Source organism: Haliotis cracherodii, unplaced genomic scaffold, assembly GCF_022045235.1.
Source record: "Haliotis cracherodii isolate W230 unplaced genomic scaffold, xgHalCrac1.p SCAF_4, whole genome shotgun sequence".
In the NCBI taxonomy this organism is placed as follows: domain Eukaryota; kingdom Metazoa; phylum Mollusca; class Gastropoda; order Lepetellida; family Haliotidae; genus Haliotis; species Haliotis cracherodii.
The window spans coordinates 56,583,887-56,601,948 of NW_027266297.1; the positions used below are offsets into that span (position 1 = coordinate 56,583,887).

An 18,062-nucleotide genomic window follows, 5' to 3' on the forward strand; every position below is an offset into this window, starting at 1 on the left:
CTGATCTAACCCGCGGAAACCGCCGGAAACCCTCTGTGCAAATCTGCGTCCTTTAACGTAGCAGATCCACAAATGTCAATCAAACCTGAAAGTATGTGCGGTGCAGCCAAACCGTATGTCTTGTGTGACCCTGGTCGACGGAGCACCAATTACTTCCCGGAATTTTGAGGTGCACGTGTTCAAAGAGGGCTGACAGCAAGTGCTTACATATATGCGAGATTTTAGGTCTCCGGGAGGTAATTTTGTAAAGACGTCTTATGTATAGAGCACGTATCATTACATTATTAATTGATGACATGACGTTGGTCAGCCCTCCCCCTGCTTGATATGTCAGGTGCAAGTGCATAAACTATTGCATGAATTGGGAACGACATGACCTGGTTTAAAAGAAAGTTTGTAAAAAATCAATAATGCTGAATGTTAGTTGAATCAAAATCCATTTTTACGAAGCCCATGGGTTGTATTCCAGACATGGACCACATATAAAAATGAACGATCTGTGCCAGATAACTGAAATATTACACTAATAACAACACGTAGAAATCCTTTGGTACAGAATGTTTAAGCAATGAACAATTCAAGCTGCCCTGGATGGGCTTAATTGGCTTGGCTTAGGCAATCGGCGGAATACCATAGTCGATCAGTGAACTCTGTGTTATCCTTAGTTTATTTTCAACACACATACCCGTACTTGTAGTATTTATTCATCCAAGCTGGCAACATCTGATATAGCTGGCGTTAAGGAGCCATGCTGTGTGTTTACATAACAAACATGATAAGTATGATAATTACCGAACTGTTGTACTATGTTAGATGAAAAATAGTTAAAATGGTTCTGCACATTCTTCTGCTGATATGATGCGAAGAAAAACTGACATTAATGTTTGTCTCCTGTTGTACAGAAAGGCAAATAATTCTCTGGACAACGAGGGTGACATACAGCTTGCTGAACATCAACCACCAAGTGTGCAAGGTAAGATGGAGATCATGAATAATAATCATGTATACCAGTTTCAGCAGCACATTGTATGATATGGTATTGTTCTGCTTAATGTTGAACTAAATATTCAGGCTTTTTGATGATTATGACCATCTTGCCTACCAATGATAGAAAACCTTAACATGATTCGAATCAATTCCAATAAACCCTAAATAAACCTGAAACATTTAAGGCATTCCCGCTGAGGTGGAGAACCGTGACGATCAAGAGGAAGGAGCAGTCGCAGACGCCGACACCAGTAAAATCCTTGTGCAGGAACTAGCAGCAACAATAGCTATACTTGAACAGAGGAAAGACGGGTTCCAAAACGAGTATGGGGTATGTTACCGTACATGCTGGCCCTGGTTTGCAAGCTAGTTCATACGGCATATGATGGGGTAATTATTTCTAGTGGCTGGTATGTTATTTTACACCGCACTCAGCATTATTCCAGCTATATGACGACGGTCTGTAAATAATCGAGTCTTGATCAGATAATCCAGTGATTGACATCAAGAGCATCGATCAACGCAATAGGGATCGATAGCATGTATCAACCAAGTCACCGAGCCTGACCACCCGATCCTGTTAGTCCCCTTTAACGACAAGCATAATCGCCTTTTACGGCAAGCATGGGCTGCTGAAGACCTATTCTATCCCGGATCTTCAAGGGTCTATTTCTAGTGTATAGCAGAGCCATGTACATATATAACATGGAGGAACGCAGCCAACATCCGGTCCGAGACAAACCAACACTTTAACTTCATGCATGTATAGTATGTAATGTTCCTGTCAGCAATTGTAACTGCAGCTTAAAACTTCTTCCTCTTCAGACTATTCAAACATAGCCTTGGTATTACATGATTATTGAAACGCTTGATTTTGCCCACAGCTACTTCCGGCTTGGTTCGCGGCCCCGTATGAAGACTCCCAGAAAGCGGAGAACACTGGGAAAAACAAGTTCCGAGAATACTATCCATGTGAGCGAAGGTAGCTGTAGTTTAGGATGTGTTGCGTCTCTGTATGTTCTGGCAATGGTACACTAAGACATTCCTTGTTTCTCCTTTCCTGTTGCAGATGACCACAACCGTGTTCGCCTGACTCCTCTCCCCAACATCCCTGGGTCTGACTACATCAACGCCAGTCTAATGCACGTAGGTGTAGTTTTCGTTATATTTTGGCACAAATTGTAGCTCAGATAAAGCAGCACTGTCACTGTGCAAAATAACATTACATAATCAATGTTTCTCTCTCTGTGTTTTAAATCCTTCAATAGTCGTTTTTACTTGTTACATAATCGCAGTGTTTTTGTTCTGTTCCAGAGTTTTAATCTAAGGAGAAACTACATCGCCGCTCAAGGTTTGTTGTAGATGATTGTTCGGATCTACACACACTACATTATGTTGAATACCGCCCTAACCCCCCCCCCCCCCCCCCCCCCCACACACACACACAATAAACAAACAAAAAAACAACAACAACAAAACAAACAAAAACAACACTTTGTCATGAGTGCCCTCCTTTACAAACAGCAAACACAATTCTCAATTATTCAAATTCCTGAGCTTCGACACTAAGCAATATATCAGTTCATAGAATTTAATTGTTCAGTGTTCATATTGTACATGTGCATTTGCGTTTGGCATAGAATATCTTTTCTAGAGGGTATGCTTTGAAACATCCCACGTAAACAAACTATTTTCTCTTCCGAGGTCATATATTCTAACCATACATTTAATCAAAGATTCCATAATTAAAACAAAAACATGCAAAAGTACCATCATATCACAAGACTCACAGCTGGGCAAATCTGGCAAATTCAAAACAACAATGATAGTCTTGTTCTTTATTCTGTGGGAGCGAGTATTGGATATTTAAGTTCACATATCAATCAATGCCGTCATCATAAACACTAATGCTCTAAACCTAATTACGATCAATGTGTGTATATGGTTCACTTACTTGAAATATCAAAATGGATTATAACAATGCAATACCCGTGTTAAGTGTGATTTTGTAGCCCCCAATAAGAAGACAGTGGGAGACTTCTGGAGGATGATCTGGGAACGTTCCTGCAGCCAGATAGTTATGTTGACTGGTCTCGTGGAGGAGGGTAAGGTAGGCAAGAGCAACCATAATTTATAACAACTGGAGTTTCTGAGGTACAGACGATTTGACATTCTGAGTGAAGTGGGGATTTTGTTAATACTTAAAACAAATAACATCGCCTGAGGCTTTACAACGAGAAAATATTTGTCGGGCATGCTGGATGTCCTTAGATATACAGTATTGTTTGGTTCTTCCTATCAAAGAAGGGATATTTCGAAGGACTTAAAAAATCAAATCCCAGTGTCAACAAACTTCCTAGCCTCCCGAGCGCATACCCCCGTCAATAAAAAGTAAAAGCGTCTTACAGCGAGAAGAGGTATGATATTGTCAACATAATATTTCAGGTAAAATGTGAACAGTATTGGCCGTCACGTGGCGTCTTGAACACAGACCTCTTCCGGGTGGAAGTTGAAGTCACACAAAGCCGTGCAAACTTTACATTGAGACATATGAAGGTGGCGTCTTGCAAAGTGAGTATCTGCATGACGTCCTGAATAACATGTTGTTTACAGTCATTTTGTGACTTGAATTTGCCATCGCATGGCACGTGTACTGCTGTGTTGCGTCAGACAATGAACAAACTATGCAACTTTTGTGAGTAGTGTGTGCTACCAGTAGGGCAGGACATGCCAACCCTTTTTTGCGAACACTAAGCGTCATCACTAATTTTCAGCGATCCATACACATAATTTTCACTGCTATATTGCGTTTAGACGCAACAGAATATGTTTGAGTGGATAATTGAGTTTGGATATCCTCTGGCGTTTATTGTATCATGAGATCTAAACCTTTCTACCACAGACTGGAGAGAGTCGGTCAGTTGTCCAATTCCACTTTACTTCCTGGCCTGACCACGGTGTTCCCGACACTCTCGCTCTCGTCAACTACATCTGGCTGGTCAGAGAGACAGTTGCAGAGACAGACGGACCACTGCTCGTCCACTGCAGGTAGACATCAGTCACACAGACAGACGGACCAAACCTTGTCGGCTCCTGATAAGTTAATCATTTGTTCTTCAGAAGGATGAGACGTTGTTTGTCCACTAGTTGGTAGATAGTTGAAAGCCAGTAAGTTGGAACTCAAAAGAACGATTAGCTCCTCGTCAACTGCAGTTAGATACCCATTAGTCATACTGAACCATTTGAATTTGTTTTGGGATTGACCATTCCATACAATGTACCACTGCTTTAGAGAGTTGTTCTTACTATATCGAATTACGGTCTGATATGGAGGTACTAGATCCATAGGTTTTCCATTTCATTTTCTATGGTGGAGCTCAGAAAATTGGGCTCTCTATCCACGACAAAGGCCTCTAAAGCTCCGTCTTAGAGCTTTTATGACCTCTAATATGGACAATTTGTATGTGGAAGGCATGCATTTATCACTGCAATTCATAACAAAATTGCATTCAAATTAGTCAAATGGGTCCAAGGATGGTGGCAAAGTCATTGGATCCAAAACTCCTCAAGAATCCCAGATACTCGTTCAATCTTCACTGCTGAGGCCAAAGCTATCTTGGCAGCTTTGACCTATGTCAAACAACAAAACCATTCTAGAAACTTCATCTTTGTAGATTCATTGTCTTGCCTTCAGGCACTTAAAAGCGCTTAAATCATCACATAATTTTAGACCTTTTAGAACTTTACATTATGCTGCGGCTAAATCAGCTCTTGATCCCCATTCCTTATCCCGACAGTGATTTCAAACCACAGGTTAAGACTTATAATCGGTTGGGAAACCCAGTTTGGAATCAATAAACCTCACGGACTTAAACCAATCACCGGTCATACCTACTTGAGTTGTCATTCAGGACATGATGAGGTCGTTATACGACGATGTCGTACTGGCGACAGTCGGTTTACCCACGAATATCTTCTCAGTGTATCCCTTGTGATAAAAGGTTCACCGTCAAGCATTACCATTATCAAACAGTAAAGAAAGAAAGATCTTTACCTGTGTGAGGGAGCTAATTACTTGTTTTTTTACATTTTGTGGGATGCTTTTATCAACAAAAATATTGAAGGCTCTGCCCATGAGGTTAAAGTTCCATGAAATGTTTGTTCCCTGTGCGGCATGTAGTTCCTTTCATAATCAATGTAACTATCATCAACCAGTGTGTTATGCCAAATCATTGCTGAGAATTGGTTAGTATTGTGCACAACAACCACCAGCTCTAGTGATGACGTAAATCCTGCACCGTAAGTCCCCATGATTCCCTGCAAGGTGACCTTACTACAGTTGCTAGTAGCGTGTAACCCGTGTTTTAGACAGTTGTAAATATCATTGTTAAGCCATAATGTGTTTGACAAATTTGTGTTTAAATATAACTGTTCATGACTCAATTGAGTGTATGTGTGTGTGTGCGTGCGTGCGTGCGTGCGTGCGTGCGCGTGTGTGTATTTGTTCTCGTTACTTTTTTGTTAAACTAATGCTGATGCGACGTTCAGTCCTGACTCACTCACTGGTAAGGAGGTATCAGTATGTGGTGCATGATATTCATGTGTTATATAATGATCGATGGTTAAGAAATGTCATGTCATGTTATTTGTGAAGTATATAATCTAATTCACTTTGGGTCTATATTATCGAAATCGCCATGTCACTCCTCATGTAAGCAACTATGTGTCAATATGCATAGTGTATGCATCGGATCAACATACAATGTCTGTTTCTATAAATGTCAAGAATAATTCAATTTAACTAGCGATAACGCAAATAGAACATGTTCTCTTATAGATCAATGGTCATACTCTATTGTGTTTAATTAATTACCAAATTCATTCCCTTCCATCTATTTTGTATTAAAAGTGAATGCTCTAATGCAAACGTCAGTGTAAATCGAAGGAGTGCCTCACTGAAAGCAAAGCAGAGGAAATGCCTAAATTGTCTCTGTTTTAAGCATAGTCCATAACCGATGCATTAAATATAATTTTCATTCAGTTGCAAGAAAACTTTAACAGCGATAACGAGCAGAAGTAATCCTCATATCATAACTTATGCGTAAAGTACATCAATAGTGATTCTCGTTCCATTGTAAATAAATATGACGTACATAATTATAGCTGCATATTCATGGCCTCCCTCATGGTCGGTATTGGAAGAACAGGCACGTACTTTCATGTTCTTTTTTTTTCAATAGTTGCAACCAAAGATATGTCGAGAATGAATATCATTTTTTAATAATTTGTAACGCTTATGATGAACTTCGTCTTCAGTATTTACCACAGAAGTATTTTGTACATCCTACTCTTGCTAAATTCAATATGCTTATGGCGGTAAACAATGAAACTGTTATTAGAAATGTTGCAACTTTTATATACAATGCTATGAATGTTAGACTTCAAAGACTAAGCATATAACTGTCAATGATGGACCAAATATTGTACCATGGGCCGCTGGCCTTCACATGTACATGAATAAAGAATTGAACGTTCTTTTTCTTTGACTTTTTCAGCATCGGTATAGAACGTTTATGTACAGATGTTCAAATAAGTGTGTACTATTTCAGCGCGGGTATTGGACGTACAGGCACATACATCGCCGTGGACTCCCTGATAGACCAGGCTCTGGTGGAGGGGGTGGTGGATGTCCTCGGGTACGTGACAGCCATGAGGGGGCAGAGGAAGAACATGATACAGACTCCGGTAGGTATAAGGTAGATGACTGCACCGTGATTAAATATTTCATGGTGGAGGCGCCCCAGATTTATTCTATTGTAGTTCAAAATTTGTATCTACGCTTCAAAGTGGGTGAGTCACCCGAGGCTCATAGCTGAAAGAAAGGTATAGCACTAGAAGTGACATGTAATCGTTGTAATTATAACTTAAGTTATGCAGCTTTGAAGGAAGATATTGTTAACTTGGATAGAGCTATTTAGAACCATAACCACTCACTTACCAAATCTAATCCTAATCAAAATTCACAGAAGACAATTCTAATATCCAATATCTTGCATTATGATTCTATATTTTCCTGAAGGAGCAGTACCGGTGTGTCTTTCACTGCCTGCTGGAGATGACAAAATATGGCAACACCAGCCTGAACGTTGACAGCTTCACCAACAGATACATCAACTGTGGTATGGACACTACAGTGGACGAGAGGACTGTCAGACAGATGTCAGAGGTCGGTCCGCAGAGAACATATTAATCCTTCTGTCAGTGTTGTTCAATACTTAGCCTCTCGTATTTTGTATTCAGTTATATGTTTAATACCTTTTCCCTGACTAAGAAGTCGTTATGTCACATCCTTCGTTCCCCCTTCATTGAATTGGGTGGACAGATTGTGATTGGCTGATTGCATATGCATGTGTGTCGATGGTGGTGACCTTCGCTTATACTTCCTGTCACTGGTAGAGAACATATTACATCTTGGTGTCACGTGTGTTCAGCACCCATCTCCTTATAATTCAATTTCCAATTATTTAATATAGAAATCGTATGTCGATGGCATGGACCGCTGCTTATGCTTTCTGTCACTCGTTTTGCTGATCAAACTGTAGTGAAAAACTGTGGCAAAACAAATTATTCACTTATTCACGTACCTTCTTAGCAGAATAGATTGAGTTCTTCTGAAAATTCACATTGTCCCAAAAACATTTTCAAAGAATGAAGTCACCGTTTACACAAACATATTTCATGGTGCTGCGATATTATTACGTAAAACAACAAAGCATCTCTTTCTTCTTCCTGTATCATTTTCATGTACTACATCTCATGACAATTAGGTGGGAACATTTCCCGCATGATTCAGTAGAGTATTGTCTACATTCTAGTAGCTACCGCACTTTCAGAAACCAGGTGTTAATTTCTACATTATTTTAAATATATATAAAGTATGAAGTCATCTTTCATAAAGAAAATATGAATACCAATCATTTTTGTTGCAGATGCTTACAAATGAACCAAATGATGGTAAGTAGATACATGAGGTACTTATCACTAATGACAATGTAAATATCTTGAACATGTACAATATGGACATAGGTCTGGGTTTTTTTCTTCTTACAATATACACATTAGTAGAATGATCAGCATATTAATGTTGTAGATTCTCCCTCCCGACACAGGATGTGGGTGGATGGTAACCCTGACTTCATTGTCCGCGTGGGTCCGGTACGTGGACATAAGATGCTTGATGCGGGTTGTTGTTAAATAAACATAATATAAAAATAAAAACAATGAAACGAGAGTTTTAAATATGCATGTGATCTTACAATCAATCGAGGATGGCACTATTTCTATATGAGCATGTACGTATCTGTTTCTTAAATCTTGCAAGTAGTCTTTTATTCTGATACCATACCCACGCTCGTATCTGCATGAACATCTGACAAAACCGCAATGGAGGTCGCGTCAGATTAACCCTGCGCGAACCTTCACTAACCAGTATGAATGATGGATATGTGGGTTCTTGGGTCAATAAGGTGAAGCTTTCAAAAATGATTCGGTTTCATTTCTATATCACATCTATTCTGAAAGTTTTAACAAAACAAAACTCAAATATTCGTTCGACATTGATATTCATCTTCAGAAGCAACAATATAGAAGCGCGGCCTTTAATATTTTCCATTCGTAAATGCCTGTTTTTCTTAGTCTATGATATACATAAATCACATATGCTGGTTTAGGTGTTTCATTAGCTAATACCGAGAATAAAATTTATTAAAACTTCACCTATCCAATCTGCAATAAGAAACTACTTATCGTTCATTTTCACATTAGTCCCTGACCTGTGTTAGCGGGTACCTGCAAGCAGTTGCGCCGCCGGCTGCGTTGGTGAAGTTGCTGTGGAAACTGGTGGAGGAGAATAACGTCCACAACATCATCGTCGTCACCCCACTGGAGGTACCAAGTGGGATAGTACTAGTTACCTGTACATGTGCTACGGGGCATGCTTCTAGCATACCGTCGGTAGGGCAAGATACGCTCAGCTAAACGTGAACACCTGGTATCATCCCCAGTTGATAGTGATCGATAAACACATGTCCATGATGTAGTCGGAATTGTACAACGGACTCTGTTTTTAAATAATATTTCATGTGATTACAGAGAGGTTTTGTCACTAATATTCTATATCAATAGTGTTACTGAAAGACAGGGATTATGTTTCATATATTACTGAGACAAAGGGTGTTTAATATTAACTAACAACAAGTTACAACCACAATACGTAGCACATTTTTATGACAGTAATGTTGCTCAAAATGTGAAGATTCTTGAACTCTGTTACACCTGTGTACGTAAAGTTACAGTGCAGTTACGTGTATCAAAGACATTGTGTTAATATTATTATAATTATTGTGAATGTGTAAACAAGTGCATTTGTAAAATCTCACTGACAAAGATGATATTTTCACTGATGACCCAATGTGACATCATTAGCGAGTGTCCACTTTTACCTCTGTTTTCAGGTTGATGTAGCTGGAGTGGAGAATGAGAAGAGGAAGTATGGTGGAATAACGATAACAGCGACCAGTCAGACCAACCTTTCTTCAGGGCTTACTCTTGTGAATTTGAAACTGGAAACAAAGGTGCGAGTTTATACACGAAGCTGTGTTGCTTTGTAGTCCATATATATTACAGGCTATAAAATAACGTGCATATACTGACACACAATGAAAAACGCATTATCAACTATAATCGAAGGAAAAAAAACAGTAGGTATTTTCTCCAATGACGAAGATTGATAACTGTGTGTCAAAATGTGTTTGAGTATCCAATTCCTCAACTGATACAGAAGCATAATTTGATTTGTGTGGCCATTTTGTCAAATAATTAAAAATTCGGATACTTATTTTCAAAGTGTTTCTGTGTATAAGTTTTAGTTGCTTTGTTTGACTAATAGTTGATACGCCATCTTCAGATATTAAATTCACAAGAGTGTGCATTTTCATGGGTGGCCGAGTCGACCGATACGTCGCCTTTGACGCTCTGCATCCCTTATTGTCGTATCCGTGTTCGAATTCATGATTCGCCATGATTATTATCCTTAGTTGCTTCATTATTGTACATGAGGTAGACATTATACACTTTCATCAGCTGTCATCCCACATTAATCGAATGCGTCGATATCTGAAAGTAATACTGTTTCAAGACGGCGTTAAACCCAATTTTGTGACTCTGTTATTTGTGTCTATTAAGAAGCCTTGATTTCCGTCACAGAACACAAACATCTCCCGATCAGTGAAGATGCTTCAGATACCTGGTCCGATTACCCTCGAAGACTTGGGGACCTTAATCCTTGGCAACACCCATCTCCACCATCTGTCGTGTCAACCACACCCCACTGTGGTGTTACACAGGTAAAATCTACCCTGACGACTATCTTTTTATTTCAGTATTGACAAACAGTAAATCATCCTACGATTAAAGCTGAAAAAGAATAACAGTATTTTCAATGTGTAATTCAGTGGCAAACATCTGCGGCCATCAAGTCATTTTCCTCATCAGCATAAGGTCATCTGACATGCGATGGTATATTCGAAGAACTGATTTAGGATCTTGAGATCATCTCACTCAATCGCTCCGTTTTCAGAGAGGTTGACAGGAACACTGCTGTATCTCTCGGCATCATGGGAAACATTCTCTGTGGCATCCTTGACGATCATCGTGTGGACGTCGTCGGTCACGTCAGAACATTCGTCAAATGTTGTATTGGCTTTCATATTACACAGGTTTTCTATCTTCTTCCGTCTATTATCTGATGAATGTTGGTGTTTAAGGATGCTCTCAGCAATAGTCCAGCTGAATGACGGTGGCATGCAGATATTTGACCAAATTAAAACAGTGACTGATCATGATACTGTGAAAACGTCCCCCGCCGTCAATCAGCAATCAGTCATGTCACAAAGCCTGACAATCCGAACCCTGAATATCTCAGTCAAAGCTTTTATTGTGGTTACATCCGCAATCCCGTCTCACGCTGTGATGCTACACATTTGCTTCCGAGGTTTACTGTTGCATTGTTGATACTTCCTGTAGAATGAGGGAATTTTCGTGCATAGCTACCCATTTTAAAAATACATATTGACCACTTAACAGCCTTATGAATGTTTACTTGGGTCTGTAATCAGATTATCAGGATCAAACTAAAGTGGTATAAAAATGACTTAATGTGTTTAACATGCCCACTTTTGTGTTATCATCGTACGCAGACCATTCGTGGCTTATCATATGCCTCTCGTCTTTCCCCTCTTTTGATTTGTTTGTTTGTCTGGTTTAATGCAACATTCAACAATAGCCTAGTTATATAACGGCAGTCTGAACCAGACAGTCCAATTTCATGTGCAATGATCCAAGCCTCCAGTGAAAGCAAGCTAAGAAACACCGAGCCTGTCCACCAGATCCTGTAAGTGACAGTCGCCTCCTACGACCACCATAGTTTGCTGGGAACATACTTTCACCCGAAAGTACAACGGGGGCTCAAGATTTTCATATGACAGATATATAATTATGAAAATAAGGCCTTGACGTTTGCAGGATGATGTGCGGTTGCTGTATGACTTCTGTCGTCGCTGTGGGCTGATGGAGGAGAATGCCAGCAACTACGCTAATCTGTGACGGTGTACAGCTTGTGTATACAGTTTGTAGTTATCATTTAAAAACACTTTACAGGTGTTATTTTCAAATGATTCCGTGAGGTCGCTTTTGCAATTGCCTAATGTGTTTTGAACTGTTGACTATTGTTTGCTGTTACTGTCTTTTTTTCCGTGTCATTACATCTTTATTTCTAAACACATGTATGTTTTCATTTTTTTTCAGTTTTTTTTATATATTATATTTGTGCTATTTTCCTATGATGTATTTTGTAACGGGGATAATCACACATTCAGTATTTATTTTTTTTGTAAACATGAGGTATCTGAATATATATTTTTTAATGTTTCCTTGAAAGACGAACACCCTAAACTTTTCCTCAACCTCAGTGCTAAGCACAGTTTGCGTGGATTCGAGAGGATAAACTGATTCATTGGGTATGTGACTTCAAAACGATAATGTCACTCAATTAATTGGATTGTTTGGCTCAATATGCAAATAGACGATATTTAAGAATACAGTTTGCCAAGTTATGCAAGCAGTGATGCGTGTTTTTTTCATAACTTGATGACGCACTTTGAATAGCACGTATAATCCCTAAACGAAGAGTAGCTAATACACTGTAAAGATTTATTTATAACACATAATCGATTGCCTGGCGGTACGTATTCTGTGCCTCACAGATATAATGTTGTTCGTGATAATTTTATCTGCATGTTACGTTATCCATATTTCCACACAAGTGTGTATAAAGTTACCTGGAAGTGTACCGGGTATGTTTCATTTCCAACAATGAGTACATTACAATAGAAAAACTTGATAAGCTACGTGTACACTCCCAGGCTCATGAGTGAACTCGTAGTTCAGTTTGACCGTACACACGTACATGCATTTACATCACATAGCAGGATGTGAATACACATTGCGATTTAGAAAGTGATCAAATGAAATATCTCGAACGAATTTACACTTCTCAGAGAGGTACACAAAGTTAGTGATCTAGACTACCAGTCATCGGACTTTAATTTTTTGTGTGGAAGCCTCGGTGGTTGTGTGGGTTAGATCTCTCACTTTGTGTGCTGGCGATTATATTAGGTACCCCACCCAGGGAGGGATGGCTCGAGTCCCGGATAAGGCGAAACCCAAGACGTACTAGACTTTGTACTTTCCAAAGAGAGCGTAGGCCTGAGTATAACATTTGTTACATAGTAAGATGGTTTGGGGATTTTTGTCACCATATGACACCAATTGATTAACATTGACATTATCCTCATACATGTGTTTGCTGAGACATTTCACATCTCCGTTGGAATATGGTCACTGTCTTTATCAGACGTCTATTCATATTTTGATGTGTGATTTTGAACATGTAGTCTTTCATTTCTCCGACTGTACGAACGAACCTGCATGCTTCTTTTTCCTCGATTAGTGATTCACGATATCAAGAATTTGCTTTCAAATGAATTGATTGTATTTGTTGAATACAGCTAAACTCGTTGTCTCGAACTACTGTGGATCAAACAAATAGTTTTTTTGTTTTTGTTTTTTGTTGTTGTTGTGTTGTTGTTTTTTTTGTTGTTTTTTTTTGGGGGGGGTTCGACACATTCGATTCGATCATATTACCGTCTTGACCTAGTCATCAGAAAGCAATTGTATCACATCATGCATGTAATGTTAATCATATTCATGTTTATAGTCTATCACTTGATTATCAACTTCGAGGTCGACTTATATTTTCATCTGATGTGACTATTAACTGATTTCAAGACTAACGGGAATTTCACACATCCAGTTCGACACAATAGCGGGTTAAAATAATAAGAAAATAGTAAGAGTTCGACACAGCCAGAAATTCGACACATTCGAGTTAGAGACAACTTGGTTTGACTGCGTTTAATGTGCTTTTTGATATAAAGGCCTAGATTGAATAAAACACTTATTATTCATGTGTACATACTTTGTCATGATGTATGTAAGCTGACAAGTTTACAGTAAATACTAGTATACAACGTCCACCACAGAGAATAACCAGTGTCGATTATCCGCCGAAACAGATCCCCGTGACTGCAAAAGGCAAAACAACATTGAAGACCATTCAAATGAATCAGTGATGGCAATAGTTATTTTCTGAAAAGGATAAGCATACGGGTAGTTATCCGCCACACACACTATATGGATCAACATAAATTAAGTGTTTGTTTGTTGCCTTGCGCCGCACAGCAGTACTCCTGAGATGCAACAGTAACCTGTAAAGAAACTAGACGACCAAAATCCAGTGACACAATAGCGTATTAACAGATTTAGTTGAGTCAATAGTTCAATTAGAACAGGTGATTCACCACGGGGGAGACTCACATTTTGTAGCAGGAATATCCCGTTCAGTCTACAGTTGTTGATATTGCCATATTTCAGCTTCGTAAATGTCCATAAACCTTGCACAAATTGTGTCATAAATATTCACAACAATATTGTTTATGATGTTGTGTTTTAAAAGTCGGTCAATTTCAAATCAATACGTGAAGTTTGTTTTCCACACGAGCATTCAGGATATTTCAAGACGGCCTGAAAGTAAACATGCCTCGATTTGGGCCACACAAAGCAGCAGCTGACATGGTGAGCAGCAATCTTCGACTTCGATAGTACACAATCTGGCAGGCCAAGTTTTGCAACCGTCGGATGCCCCTTTATTGGCACAAAAAGCACCAGGTTCCTGTCACGCAAAACAACAACATTACAATACTCAAACAGTTATCAGCGGTATAAGATGAGCATCGATGTTATACATGTATACATATACATATTATACAAAGTATTCATAGATATTTATGTATGATCTCTAGAAAATATGGTTTTCACTGTGCAGATATCACACCAAAACCCCAACATAAATAACAGATCGATTAAATAATGTTGAAATAATTTTGTATACACTTGTTTGAAGTATATATTCCCTTCTTTTAAAATACGCACAGGTAGTATGTAGTTCATTGAACCTGACTACACAAAAAATCCGGTATATAAATTGGATATGTGTTATTGGAAAATGTTGCTAGCCTGATCAAAACGCAGCCATTTCCGATTTGCAATGTCTTAAACGGCATTGTTTTCACACTTGTTCAAACATTTCATGGAGGAAAATAGTAAAGCAAAATGTACGTGCAAGTTATGACATTTGTAACTCGTGGTAGTAAGTCTATAAAGGCAAGCATAAGCCAATAATTTGTCATTCCATTGTCAACATTTTTCAAGTTCGAAAATGCCGAGACTCAGCGCTGCCTATCGGAACATCGCCACAGAACGTATCCAAAGAGGGGAATCGCAGTCTTCTGTTGCACGCCACTTCAACGTCCACCACAGCACCATTTGCCGCCGATATTTATGACCGATACACACAATTCAATCCCACTGCAGACCGTCCGAGAACCGGACGACCAAGAGTTACCACCCCTGCACAGGATGCTACAATCGACTGTTCCACGTCCCAATGCCATAGCTACGGAGACTGCAGGACGCATCTCTGGTTTGAGGATATCGATGGATATCAGGAACCATCATCGCGAGGCTGGAATCCGACAGAGGAGACAAGTTATCATCCCTGACGCTTGCGTTGGTGCCATACCTTACAGCCTTGGAATTTGAGAAACCGGAGACGAGTGTGGTTTAGCGATGAATTACGATTTCTTCTTCATCCGCGAGATGGAAGACAACATGTTTATCGTCGTCGAAATGAGCGTTTTGTCCCACATTATGTACGTGAATTCGACAATTTCGGTGGCGGTAGTGTCATGGTGTCGGTGGTCATATCCTACACTTTCAGGGAAATTTGACAGCTAATCGCTGCATGAATCAATTTTTTCAACCTCACCGTCTTCCAATCATTGACCACCAGAGGGAGCTGTTTCAACAGGACAACGCTCCACCGTACACAGCTCGTGTCACGGTAGACTACCTACATAATGCCAACATCAACGTCTTGCCCTGGACGTCGCGATCTCCAGATCTCAACCCAATCGAACACCTCTTGGATGAACTCGATCGACGTGTACGTCAACATCAAAACACGCCGCAGACACTCCCACAACTGGCCAACGCGTTACAATTAGAATGGCGCAGAATTCCACAGGACAGAATTTGTACACTTATCCAGTCAGTGCCGAGGAGATGCAGAGCCGTGATTGCTGCCCGGGGTGGTCACACAAGATACTGGGTTCGGCGCAACCGTGTGGCCTTATGTGACATGAAAATGAACAGTTTACAATGCCTTTGTACAACGACAACATGTGACTATCGAGCTCCAACATTTCATATTTGTATCTGTGATATTAAATATATCGACTTTATTAGGTACAATAAATTTTAAAAAAATCCACCTGTGCTTTTCTTGTTTTGAAGAGTGTATGCTGCTTTTATTCCTAGCGATAAGTTACCTGTCTTTTAATGCATTGCAGTGCATGGTTACTTTTACCCGGTGGACACACGATACTTTTGTCGTCACAAATGGTATAGCTATAGGCATGTTAAGGGCCGTTATATATGTTTAATGTTATAGTAAAAGGAAGCTGGCAGTCCGACATCAACGACAGTCCCTTTTGTTCAATGAATAGTTTCGAATAGAAACACACATAAATAGAAACATAATCTAGTTCTCCTTCCTGGTCTGTGCAGCAGTGTGCCACAATGGCGGTGTTTGACAGTGCTGTGCTTTTCATTGCTAGTCTGAGCCTTGTTACAGGTAAGTATTTTCTTTAGTTTATAGGTATCAACACCAGCTACTTCAGTAATATTGATCTGTTAGTATTTCTATTGTGTATTGGGACATGACGTTACTTACAAGTGTACCGACACAAAACGAGTCGTTTGTGTATCCACTCGTCGATAGCGGGATACTCGTAGTGTCTCACCACCCAATATTACTTCTTGTTTAACCTACTCACCAGGCAGAGTTGCATCAACATATTTAAAATGTCACCTCACTGATTAGGTCCAAGGAGTTTAGTTTTGTATAGATGGCATTGGTTCAAGAACCACAGTGTGAAAGGCATTGTGTCCCCATTTCGTGTTGGAGATTGGATAACATTTCACAAACTCACTCATGGGAAGCCTACTCGGGTAAGGTTCAGACAGCCGTAGTGGCATTAATGATTACATGTCGTCGTTTCTTTCGCGATAAAGCATTGTTCTATCATGACGTCATTTCTGGAGATTCAAACATGCGCTCGCAACTGGATGACGTCGTAAATTGGACGACGTCAGTTTTGAGAGGGATGTGTCCAGTGAGGTGTTCCTCACCTATGTAGCTGGGCAATGTAGATTAACGTAATGGCGGAACGATCGCTTCAAACTGTGGGAGAGCTGTGACAATATTTGAAGAAAAGGTACAGAGAATCGACGTGGAAATTGTGAGCTTTCCGGGAAAAACCAAATTGAACCCCCTTGATCATTAAATGGCCTTGTCCGACATTGCCGCGGTCGGATTGTACGGGAGAATGAACCACGGTCATGTCTGGCTATACAATTTCTGACTGCTGATAACGTGTACATTGTATAATGTGAACACATGTATTATCTATGAATGCTACGAGTTGTGTCGGGTTCTTGGGATTTTATTAACTGATTTTTCAGCTACGGCTGAAATTTGCAAAGGCGAGATTATGGCAATTTCTATAGATATGAATTATGTACATTCCTCCCTGAAATTGGGCCAATCAACCTTTGCATAGTCCCATGTGGACTGAGAATTTGGGTGTTCCTCTAATTGTGGTGGGCGACCTATGTAGGTGAGTATGGCCAGGTGGAAGCAATATGAAGAAAGTTTCTTCGTGGCAATTGTGAGGTAAATTGAAATCCAGGTGTTGCGGGTATATGTCACAATGTGTGGGAATACCGTTGTTCGGGGTTATGAGATTGTCGTCTTTAACATATTTGAACACGAACCTTTCCTGTCTTCCCACAAAGGATGGTTGGCATGTAAGTTACCAAGGATATCAAATTTTGATTACCATTTGAGCTTGTCGCGTTTGATCTTCCGTGTTTTTTTCATGAGTAATCATGTGGTACATTAAGTATGCGTAGTTCAGTGCTTTTAGGCAGTTATAAGGAGATTACTTTGATTACCAACATTTGTGTCTGAGGTACTGCTTTCATTGACAAGGGTGATAAGTCCACCCGCCTTGTTACCAGGCATAAGTACTTTTCAATCTTTTCTGTATTGGGTGTACCCAGGTAATGTATTTTTTGCTGACTTCAGTTCTCGGTATCAGAATGACATGCAGCTTTATCACCAGTTTTCTGACTAATGCATTACATTAAATGCTGTTTGCTTTCCACTGTTGTTAAGTAAATCCGTGATTACTAAGATGAGCTCTAATTGAGTTGTAGGACATACCCGTTTTGTAACTGTTTCTTCGCTCCTTTGTATTTGAGGATGCAGGTGGGTT

General features: G+C 39.7%; 1 protein-coding gene and 1 pseudogene across 1 annotated transcript in view; both read left to right on the plus strand.

Moving 5' to 3' along the window:
- LOC139478693 (uncharacterized) overlaps window positions 1-13,502 on the plus strand; it is a 38,236-nt pseudogene extending 24,734 nt beyond the window's left edge.
- Window positions 13,503-16,302: 2,800 nt separating this feature from the next.
- Window positions 16,303-18,062, plus strand: part of LOC139479510 (uncharacterized) — a 36,908-nt gene continuing 35,148 nt past the window's right edge. Inside the window, exon 1 of the mRNA XM_071262355.1 lies at window positions 16,303-16,357. Coding sequence (XP_071118456.1) covers window positions 16,303-16,357 — 55 coding nt within the window. The remainder of the gene's footprint in view (window positions 16,358-18,062) is intronic.